Consider the following 12,116-nt stretch of genomic DNA (forward strand, 5'->3'; position numbering starts at 1 on the left):
TTATTAGAGTACAAACATGGCGTATGACAAAGTGACTGAGGATACAGTGTACACCTGCACGGGTCATCCACTAAAATCAGATATCGCAAACATCCTTGATTGGATGCTCAACAAAGACTTCACCACTGCATATAAGAGTATCCTTTTAACTGAAGCCAGAAGACATTACATACTGTTAACAGAGCATTTCATTTATTTTAAAATAACAAACAGAATTACATGGAAATAGTTCCTTCAACCCAACCAGTTGCTAATAAAACAAAATGGATAGACCAGGCAACCTTTGCCGTTGTACAAGAGGAAGACTTAACATTTCAAGTCAATGTCTTTTCATTACAAAGCAACAGGCAAAATGCTGGAGGAATTTAGCAGGTCAGGAAGCATCTATGGAAATGAATAAACGATGTTTTGGGCTGAGGATCTTCTTCAGGACTGGGGACTTTTCATTACGTCTTTTCAGAAAAGGGTAAGAGAATTAACTTGGGTTTAAGCAAGTGCAGAGGAAACGAAAGTGAGAAGCAGAAGGAAAACTTGCAAAGTGTGATATAGGCGAAGAAGATTAAACAAGAAAATAAATGGAGCAAGGCAGAAGTGTGTAATAATGGGAGAAGGTATAGATGTGAGTTGCAGATCCTACTATACAAAAATTTGTAAGCAGTCGTTATCTGAAATTGTTGAATGCTAAAAGAAGCTTGTGAATTGCTCAATCAGCAGCATAGTCTAAATGGTCAAACTTGGGTAGAGTGGAGAGGAGATGGAGAATTAAAAGTAAAGTAATAGGCTCACTTACATTTGGGTGACCAAATATAGAGGAAACCATATCATAACCTGTGTTTACAGGATACTAATTTCAAAGAAGTTAAAAAAGTAGTGGTGGTTTACCTGTTTGGAGTGCTTGGGATATTGCTTAATGGAAAGGAAGTGGGAAAACTTGGATGTTACAACTCCTGATCAGTGACTAGGGTGGACAAGTGGTTTGCAGAGGAGATGATCTCTGGAGAACAGAAAGGAAGGAAAAGGATAATGTTTAGCTGCAGTGTTATATTGAAAATGGTGGAAATAGTAGGGAAAATCCTTTGGAATATGGAAGTGAGAATAAGGGGAACTTATCGTTTTTAAGCTTGTGTCTATAAGCCTCTGAATCCTGAGAAACTGTCCACCAATGTGTCCTGTACCAATTTAAGCAACCGTCAAATCATCGCTAAACTTCTTCTCAGATAGAAGCAGCCTACAGTCTTAAGACCATAAGATGTAGGAGCAGAATTAGGCCATTTGGCCATTCGAGTGCTGTGCCATTCCATCATGGCTGATTTATTATGCCTCAACCCCTTTCTCCTGCCTTCTCCCTGTAACCTTTGAAGCCCTGAATCATCAAGAACCTATCAACCTTCACCTTAAGTACACCCAATGACTTGGCCTACATAGCCATCTGTGGAAATGAATTCCACGGATTCACCACTTTCTGGCTAAAGAAATTTTTCCTCATCTCTGTTCTAAATGGATGTCCCTCAATTCTGAGGCTGTGCCCTCTCGTCCTAGACTCCCCCCACTTATAGGAAATTTACTCACCACCTTCACTCTGTCTAGGCCTTTCAATATTTGATAGGTTTCAATGACATCCCCTCCCCCATACTTCTGAATGCCAGCGAGTATAGGCCAAAAGCCATCAAATGCTCCTGATATGTTAACTCTTTCTTTTTCTGAGGTGAGGGGCCCAAAACTGTTCACAATACTCCAGGTGCAGCCTGACCAATTCCTTACAAAGCTCAGCATTACATCCTGACTTTTATATTCTAGTCTGCTTGAATGCTAACATTGTATTTGCCTTCCTTACCACTGACACAATCTGCAAGTTCATCATTAATTTTCTCCCCATTTAGAAAATAATCCACACCTTTATTCCTTCTGCCAAAATGCATGACCGTACAATTCCCTACATTATATTCCATCTGTCACTTCTTTTCCCATTCCCCCAATCTAAGTACTTTTGTAGATACCCTGCTTTCTCAGTATTACCTGCCCCCTTCCTATCTTCGTATCGTCCATAAACTTGGCAACAAAGACATCAATTCCTTTATCCAAATCATCTTAAGCAGCCTCGTGCAGTGCCTTGTCAAAGTCCTTCTGAAGATCCAATAAACAACATCCACCGACTGTCCTTCGTCTATCCTGCTTGTATTTTCCTCAAAGAATTTCAGCATATTTGTCAGGCGAGATAGTGCTCTTAGAAAACCATGCTGATTCTATCCTATTTTGTGCCTTTGAAACCTCATCCTTAATAATAGACTCCAACAACTTTCCAACCACTGAAGTCAGGTTAACTGACTTATAATTTATTTTCTTCAGCCTCCCTCCCTTCTTAATGAGTGGGGTGACATTTGCAATTTTCCAATCCTCAGGCACGATTCCAGAATCTGCTGATTCTTAAGAGATCATGCCCCCATATTCTCTTCAGCTACCTCTTTTAGAACCCTGCGGTACAGCCCATCTGGTCCAGGTGACTTACCTGACCTTCAGACTTTTCTGTTTCCCAAGCACCTTCTCTTTACTAATAGCAATTACACCCATTTCTGCTCCCTGACACCCTCGCATTTTTGGTCTTCTGTTAGTGACAGAACACTAACGGAAGGACTCAACTACAAGCTGCTCCAAAAAGCCACATTTCATAGGCATTCTACAAATTCCCTCTTGGGGTCCAACACCAACCTGATTTCAAAAATCTACCTGCATTTTGAAATCCCCCAAATTTATTGCAGCATTGCTCTTTTTTGCATGCCTTATCCAGTCTTGTCTAGTGTTATATTTGTATTTTCTTTAACCCAGTAGAATTCCAATTATTTTGATTTCTGTCCTTCCTATTGAGAAGTGCAAAACTTGATACACTGCACCAGCTGTGGCCTTTCTGAAGATTTGTATTGCCATACTATTACATCATCTTTTTAATTTATTGCATATCATTATCATTTTAATAACTATTCAAAATAACTCGCAGACAGATAGAACTTCTGCTCAGTTAATATACTTGGAAACCTGTACAGATGCAGTCAAGTTCAAATAAATTTAAAAGTGAAATATATTTTTTAAAAATTAGTTACAGTCAGTGACTTAAGCTTTTAGCATGTTTATATTCCCATATAAATAGTTAGTCTTTCAAATTCATGGCATGAACGTGTTCCCCAGTTCACTGTATAAACTACTTCTGTACAATGTACTTCACATAATATGCAAGGATACAAACATTATTAGCATGTTTCATCACGTGTAATGGTCAAGTTTGCCAGGCTGCTTGACTTTTTAATTGATGGGTGAATCAGTGGAACGTTTATTTTATTTAAATGCCTTGACTTTTTCTTCAGATATCATGGAATTAAAGACGTTAAAAGGTTTAGCCCTGCATGATATTCTGACTGAGGTTCATACTTTTGTTCACAGAGGTAAGAAGATTGAATCTCATGAAACAAACTATTAGCTTTGTTGCATGTGATAATTTTATAACTTTTTATAAAAATTATATTATAAATATTGAATGTATATGCTTACCAAGAATCTGTTGACAATTTTTGTGTATTAATACCTCATAGACTCATCTTTCTGGCAAGTTGTTATTAAACTAGATTGGTACTATTCCCAGTATCATTCACTGTACTACCTTAGTAAAGATCAAGAATGAGGAAAATACGACATTTTTGTATTGTCCCTTCCATTTTATTTTACATTCAGATAAATCCAATATATCACCAGCTGCAACAAAAATCAACTAACTTTCATCAGTTTGCAGGGAGGCAAGTGAAATTAATAAGATGTAGTAAGTTAGTTTCTCAGAAAGACTAATTACTTCAAAATTGTATTTCAAGGTGCTGCCTAGTTGTATGGTACGAATACAGTTGGCTCAGTTGGTAGCATTCAAGTCAGATTGCCGGAATTGTCTTTTCATTTCAGTTCTTACTAAGTGCACTATGTACATTTTTTGCATAATATATTAAAGTCTCATCCAGCCTTTCAGCTAGGCACTTTTTAAAAATTGCTGTGACTATTCAAACATTGCAGGGAACTTCCTTAGTTCACCCTTGTATTACATTCAGGATATGGTTATTGGTGGCATAAATTGTCTATCTAATTTGTTTCAATGGCTTCTTCTGTTTGGAATAGTCTTGTGAAGTAAGGGTGGCAAGGATAGCAGTGATGTAATACGTTATTTGTGAGAGTTTAATAGTTTATTATTTGTTTTAAACAACTTCCACATTTTTAATAAATTTGAATTCACATTCTCAATATTTATGATAGGTTTTCAGTTTGGTGTACTAATAACCAAAGATTTAAATGAAACTGCTAAACTGCTGTACTTATTGTAATCAATACTTTTGTCTTGATCAACATGAGATTAGTTGCCATTTTTATTATATTATAAATTTCTTATTTCAGTGAGCCTTTAGAACAGTAGTGTCTGCATCAAGTAATTTGATTTTTTTTGGCACAGCGTGAATAGATAAAAATGCTGTATGAGATGCATGTTCTGTAGAGATAAAAGTGCTTGTAGATTGTTAACCCTCTTCAATGGTATAGTTAGTTGTTGATTACTACGTTCGTGGCCAAGTGGTTAAGGCATTCGACTAGTGATCTGAAGATTGTGAGTTCGAGCCCCAGCCGAGGCAGTGTGTTGCGTCCTTGAGCAAGGCACTTAACCACACAGTGCTCTGTGACGACACTGGTGCCAAGCTGTATCGGCCCTTGCCCTTCCCTTGGACAACATTAGTGTCATGGAGAGGGGAGACTTGCGGCATGGGCAACTGCCTGTCTTCCATACAACCTTGCCCAGGCCTGTGCTGTGGAGAGTGAAGACTTTCCAGGCGCAGATCCATGGTCTCGCAAGACTAACGGATGCCTTAAAAAAAACTACATTGTTATAATTTCTTTTATATGGAAATACGGCTTAAACTATTTGCTATTTTAAGATGTTTGGTTTCTAGATTTCAAAATACAAATTGCAGAAGATAACAAGTTGGTTTTGCTGATGGCTTACTATACTATACTTAAATTCTTGAGTTTCTTCCCATGTGAATATTTACTTCTGGGTAGGATTATCCTTAAATCTAGATTTGGGTTTTCAGTGATCTATCTTTTCCAGATTTTGTCAATTGTTATAACTTCCAGTCAAAATTTAGTTTCCTATACCTGGCCTAATTTCTGTTAATGGCTGGACAATGGAGAGCATTTTAACAGGCTTCATTACTGTCTTGTATGAGGTACTGCTGCACAGGACCAAAATAAGCTACAGAAAGTTGTAAAGATTAGTCAGCTCCATCTTGGGTACGAGCCCCCATCGTATCCAAGATATCTTCAAGGAGCGGTGCCTCAGAAAGGCAATGTACATTTTTAAGGAACCCCCATTACCCAGGGCATGCCCTCTTCTCATTGTTACCGTCAGGAAGGAGATGCAGAAGCCTGAAGACACTCAACAATTCAAGAACAGCTTTTTTGCCTCCGCCATATGATTCCTAAATGGACATTGAACCCATGAACATGACCTCACTTTTTTAATATATGATACTGTTCTTGCACTATTTTAATCTATTTAATATACATATATATACTTTTACTTTTTTTCTATATTATCATGCATTGCATTGTACGGCAGCCGCTAAGTTAACAAATTTCACAACGCATGCGGTGATAATAAACCTGATTCTGATTCTCACTTTCTTTAGTTTTAGTTATTTATAAGCTCGCTGTATCTTTTATCTAGTGAGTGTATTTATTATACACAAATGAAATTTAAAATCCAGAACTAGAATAGCCTTTATTTCTAATCCTGCACCTGAGCTGTTGGTCTGAGTTATAGAAAATATACTGTAGCTACCTAAGGCGGCAGGGTGGGGATACATCCCTACCAAAGGAGGTGTAAAGTTGCTCCTTCCCTCCGCTAGTTTGCTGGTAACCCTTGGGCAAGGTGTAGCACCTGCTTAGCCCCCTCCCCCAATCAGGGTCACGTGAAGCCATGGGAGCAGGTGGTGGATTGTCGTGTGAGTAGCTGGCGCATATCTTGAGTGCTGGTTATGTGACCATTGGCGCAAGGCAAACGATCTCTGAAGAGTATTGATAGTGGCTGGGGTCACCTGTCTTGTAAAGACACTGCACAAAAGAAGACAATGGTAAACCCCTTGTAGGAAAATTTGCTGAGAACAATCATGGTCATGGGACCATGGTTGCCTACCTCCTATGACATGGCACAAAATGATGATGATGACAACTGTAGTTACCAAGAAATCATCCAGATGATTCAATTCCACAGGACCAATGAAATATGCTAAACAATATTGCCTGTGTATCATAACTAATTTTCTGATCTAGTATGTTTGCACCATAGATATTTAACATAATAGCATTTACATTAGTAACATAGAGCTTTTAACTGATAGAGAAATAAGCAGATCAGTGATATTTTGTAAATTAGTAAACATTTTGAAAAGGTAATATTGAGCTTGAGTATTAGAATAACAGTCTAAACCATCAATCGTGTTTAGTAAAAGTTGAGGAGAGCAATTGTACAATATTTATTTAAATATATGTACAAATCTTGTTCCTTTTAAAAACATTTTTATTGTGCATTGATAAATTCCATTCCTTAATCTGGCTAAGATCAAGATTTCTTTTTTCTTGGGTTGTGTCATGGATGGGAAGGGGCAGGACCAGGGCTAGGTGGAAAGTTGGGAGAATCATAGATTAGTTTCGGTGGGAAATAGAAAATTGTTTTGTGCCCCGTCCCTCAAATACCTCTGCCAGAAGCACAGTTAGGGCGCTTTTGTATACTCTGTGGTGCTTTTGATCCCACCTGCCAGGTTGATTCTATGGTGCAGGAGGTCTTATTGTACAAGATTTATCTAGCTTTTAAATAAAAGGTCTATTGTCTGCTTGTTTAAAGTGATAGAGATGGGGAATTGCTAGGAACATATTTTTGCAATGGATATGCCCAGATGAGGAACAGCTCTGTCATTTGGGCACTAGGAATGTTTTTCCAGATAGATCTAGTGACCAACGAGGTCCTATGCCACATAATCAAAGCAGAGTACAGTCAGCCCTCCTTATCCGCGAGTTCCGCATGCGCGAATTCAACCAACCATGAATCGAAAAAACCTGGAAGTGTTCTTCCACCACTTGTTGTTCGAGCATTTACAGACTTTTTTTCTTGTCATTGTCCCCTAAATAATGCAGTATAACAACTATTTACATAGCATTCACATTGTATTAGGTATTATAAGTAATCTAGAGATGATTTAAAGTACACGGGAGGATATGCATACGTTATCGTGGATCGAGATCAGAAAAAAAACGGGAGTTCTCTTACTAAGTAAGTCGGAACAGGTACATCCGGTATTATTTAGCGTCAGTTAGTCAAACATTTGTCTTAGTATATAGTATATATTTTACCTTTCTATGCATATAAAACACTCAAGAAACGTATGTTTCAGCGCCGTGCTTGGGAACAGAAGTTCCCAAGTTCGATCCAGTGACAGACCGCTCCCGAGCCAGGTTGATGTGGAGGATTAAAAACCCAACACCCCAAAACCCAATAATTAAACCACTGCATTGCTCAGTAATAATTGTAGCTTTTATTGGGGCAGGGCCTTTCTCACTTTATCCTTTAAAATTGTTCCGATCGTTGACCAACTGTAGCCTAACACTTTTCCAATGACCAATGGTGTTTCACCTCTTTCCGATCGCTTTATAATTTCCACTTTATTTTCAATCATGATCGTGATTATTTTCGTGAACAGAAACGGTGCGGATTCAGAGCTCCGCCACCAGGTCCTAATGTCCACCGCACTGAGACAGGTTAAATAAGGTCCGGGGTTCCGTTGGGTCCTAAGGTCCACCGCATTGAGACAGTTTGAATAAGAGACTTGAGCATTCGCGCTTTTTGATATCCACGAGGGGTCCCAGAACGAATCCCTCGCGGATAAGGAGGGCCAATTGTATGTGCTCAGTTGAAGGCTACAGTCGAATGCCTGATGGATCCCCGGCCTCTCAGTTGCCTCAATTCCTCCAGACCACAGACAACTTCTGTGCCCTCTGGCACTCTACTACAATTTTCATTCCCCATAGTGTCATGTGCCCTATATTCCATTAATAAAATCACTCAATCAGAATTGGTCTCAATGCACAGTTCATCTTGGCCTTTGTAAATCAGCCCATTGACTACTGGGCTTGCATATTAAAATTGCTATCAAAGAGCAATATGAAACAAACTGAGAAGCTGCTCAAATTGCAGTGTGCTCAAATTGTGGTTAAACCCAGTGCAGTTTGAAAGCCACTTTCAAGACTGGGTTCAAATTTAGTAAAGGAAAATTTTATAAATCTAGCTGATGTGCCTTCTGTCTACAAGTACCACCTTTAGGAGTCGCGTTATCTATTTATTGTCTGTATTGTATTTGCGTTCCGCATCCTCACTCTGAATTGAGGTAATTGTCATGTAGGTATGGGCGGCAGTTAGCGGACGGCATGCAGCATTAAAATAAACGTATATTTTTCATTGCCTGCTTGTCTTTGAATTTGATCCAGTTTTACTAGTTTTGTTTTACATGAGTTGCAGAAGAGTCAAATGATTTTATTGTTGGTTTTTAATAAAGGATCAAATATACTTTTTCGACTTGGAATTTATTTAGTTGTAAGCGTGTCATACAGTGTGATACTCCCTCACTTAGCCTCTCAGTGACTTTTAGCTTGTTTTCAAGTAGTTGCTACATTTTGTCAACGAAAAGTTTTGTATACCAAACAAGCACCAGTTTATGGCAAAGCCATCAGCACAGACTACTTCACACGGTGTTTCACGTTCTGGACAAAGAGGATTGCTCGGACCTGTTGGTGGAAAAAGAATTTCAACACAAGGGAGTGTAAAGAAATTCCAGGCAGTTATTTGAGATAACTACCATCACAACACTGAGCAGGCACATCGGCAATGTGAGCGGCTGAAGCAACAGGCCTACCTGTGGCTTTGTGTTGATTCATGCTGTGAGTTTATGGATTGAACACAGTTTGAGTGGTCATGTTGCCTGTCCATTGGAGACCGTAGCTTGATTGTGTGGTGTTTTCCTGATGTTTTGTCGTTCTGTTTTATTGGAGTGCTGAAAGGCCTGGCTTCTTGTGTGGTTTGTAAAGTTCGTGTTTGCTGAAATATTGTCCAGGTTGCTGACATTTGAATTGAACACTGTTTATTTGGTTTGGTTGATGCGCGAATAGTGTGTTTGTTGCCTGTGTTGATTGAACGGAATTCTGCCAGCACGTTTTGTGAACATGAGTGGATCAAAGGATTGGACTGATGTCGGTGGCTCTGAAATGGAGGGTCGCAAAAGTCTTCCAAAGGAATGTAAAATAAATGTGAACAAAGTCAAAGGTTTAATACCATTAATTAAGGATCTTATGAAAAGTAAAGAAAATGGCTCATAAGTGCAATCTCAGTTTGAGAACTTGACTAACCTTTGTGAAGCTGCCACTAAGCTGCCCTAGGATGAACTTGAAAAACAAAGTGAATGGTTCATAAGCACTGATTGGTAAAGACAGTAGTGCATTCGAAGAGGATATGAAACAATGGCTAGCTCAAGCATTTCACATTGATGGCCATGTTCAATCTGATGTTGCTGCAATAAATGAAGACATTCCTCATCTTACAACAGACAATGTTTCTCAAGTTCCAATGCATGTTATGACTCCAGATACAACAGATAACATACAAGATAATGTGAAACCAAGTGACAGTGCGTCCTATGTTGAAAACAGAAGGACTAGCTTATGGAGCTCTGTTGCAGGAAGAACATCTTCCGTATCAACTACCTCCTCTGCATGCATTAAAGCAGAGGCTGATTTAGCATGTCAATGATTATTGAAGGACAAACATGCACTGGAAGAGCAAGAGGAACAGCTATGGAAAAGAAAAGAACAGCTTAAGTTGGAGGAAGAAATTGCCGGACAGATGGCATAAGTTAGTGTGCTGAGTGCTTCAAGTGTGTCAGGTGCTAAAAATGGTGCAACAGAACAGTCCAATGGCATGAATTCCTATGTTGAAAAGGCACAAAGAAAAACAAAAACACCCAATGCCAGTACTGATTTATTCATTCCTCAAGTGTCAGGGAAACATGAACAAGATCCCCAAGAAACAAACATCAAAGTTGCTGGTGAATGCAGTAGGCCAGGCAGCATCTCTAGGAAGAGGTACATTTGACGTTTCGGGCTGAGACGTCGATTGTACCTCTTCCTAGAGATGCTGCCTGGCCTGCTGCATTCACCAGCAACTTTGATGTGTGTTCCTTGAATTTCCATTATCTGCAGTCTTCCTCGTGTTTGCGTTTTTAAAAAGATCCCCAAGAGGTAGTTCAGGACCGTTTACTCTCAGCCTGCACTATTGAGGCACTCTGAACCTATGCCATGTCGCAACAGTTCAGGGAACATTCACTAATAACGTGGAAGAACTCTTGCTTCTGACTATAGAGATCAGAACAGTATTTTTGATATTATGAGAAAGCAAAATAAAATAACCTTATTGTCATAACAACGCCTTTCATCTTTGCCTGAAAGAGAGATTCAAATCTTCAATCGTGGTCAATTCATGAGGGCCTTTAAAAACAGTGAAAGCAAAACTGACAACCATAGTGAATGCCTCTATTTCCTTGAACAGTACACTAGGGGTCGCCCTAGAGAACTTGTTAGAAGTTACCAGTATGTTGACCCTAAGAGAGAATATATCAAATCTAAGGCTTTACTATAGGAACATTTTGGTAATGAACAGAAAATTCCACCCACCACCATGGTAAAAGTTCTTTCATGGGTAACCATCAAATCTGAAGATGTGAAAGCTCTTCAAGATTATAGTCTTTTTCTTAGAGGCTGTTGCAATGCTGTGGAAGAAATGCAATGCATGGGAGAGCTGGAATGGACATGCCTGCCAATTTGTTGACTTTATAAAGAAACTGTTCTTTAAGCTTAGGGTGTCCTATGAACTGCAAGAAAAGCACAACCGTAGGGCTACTTTCATTGACATTGTTAATTTTATTGAAAGACAGGTAAAGAATATAACATACCTGCTGTTTGGGAACGTACAGGATGCTCTATCACTGGCAATAAGCAAAGGTGTGAATAAAAGTCACAACTTCATTCTAGAGCTGAAGGAACCAGCTTTGTCACTACTGTGGCCACTGAGAAGTAAAGCTAAAAAACTGAACCTGAAACTAAAGAGAGGAAAATAGTTTCATCAGCCAAAAGGGTTTGCCTGCACTGTAGTGTAGGGTGTGGACACAGTTTGGATTTGTGCCCCCAGCCGGAGAAAAGGGCTCATAGTGAGAAGATTTTCTTCCTAAAGTAAAATGGTGTCGGCTTTGGTTGTTTGTGTACAGGACACATCAGCAAAGATTGCAGGAAGCGTCTCTCATGCAAGGTATGCAGTTTTAAGCATCCCAGCGTACTTCATATCCACTCATGGGAAAGGAGAGCAGAATCAGAGCAAGTCTTGAAAGAATCATATGCAGTAGTGTGCAGTGCTCTGGTATCCAGATGCCTTGCAGGGGCTGGCGATCATGATTGTACCCTTCCCATAGTTCTAGTACGAGTCAAGTCTAAGAGGGGTAACAAGACAGTGGTTACTTGTGGTTTTCAGGAGCAAGAGAGCACAACAGTTGTTTGCACAGTGGGCCTCATTAACAAGCTGAACCTCACAGGAAAAAAGGACGTGCATTATCTTGTGCACCATGGATCAAGAGAAGGTTGTGAATAGCTACATTGTTTCAGGATTGGAAGTGGCTGGCTTAGATGGTGAAAATTATTGTGAACTACCAAATGTCTATATGCAGGAAAGTATGCCTGTCCACAGAGGAAACATTCCATGACAGAGGGATCTCCGGGATAGTACCCTGTGACGAGTTAAATAACCAGCAGAAATGGAAAACACCTTGGAATCTGGTATTGCTGTTAACTAATGCTATTTATTAGTTACTACGCAATACTGTAATATAAATTCAGAGAAATCAAACAGGTTAGCAATGATTTTATATATATATATAAACCAAGCTTCTTCAAGCCCAAGTGTAAATGGATACAGTTTTACGATGATAAGTAAAGTTCAGTTCAGTTCG

The 12,116-nt window shown here is 39.2% G+C and overlaps 1 protein-coding gene across 2 annotated transcripts in view; it reads left to right on the top strand.

Annotated features, from left to right (window-relative positions):
• rfc5 (replication factor C (activator 1) 5) overlaps positions 1-12,116 on the top strand; it is a 76,591-nt gene that overhangs the window by 51,804 nt on the left and 12,671 nt on the right. For both annotated transcript variants that reach the window (XM_072248014.1, XM_072248015.1), the window contains exons 8-9: positions 8-137; positions 3,357-3,434. In XM_072248014.1, coding sequence (XP_072104115.1) covers positions 8-137; positions 3,357-3,434 — 208 coding nt within the window. The remainder of the gene's footprint in view (positions 1-7; positions 138-3,356; positions 3,435-12,116) is intronic.

The sequence above is a fragment of the Mobula birostris genome, chromosome 31 (genome assembly GCF_030028105.1).
Source record: "Mobula birostris isolate sMobBir1 chromosome 31, sMobBir1.hap1, whole genome shotgun sequence".
Classification (NCBI taxonomy): Eukaryota; Metazoa; Chordata; class Chondrichthyes; order Myliobatiformes; family Myliobatidae; genus Mobula; species Mobula birostris.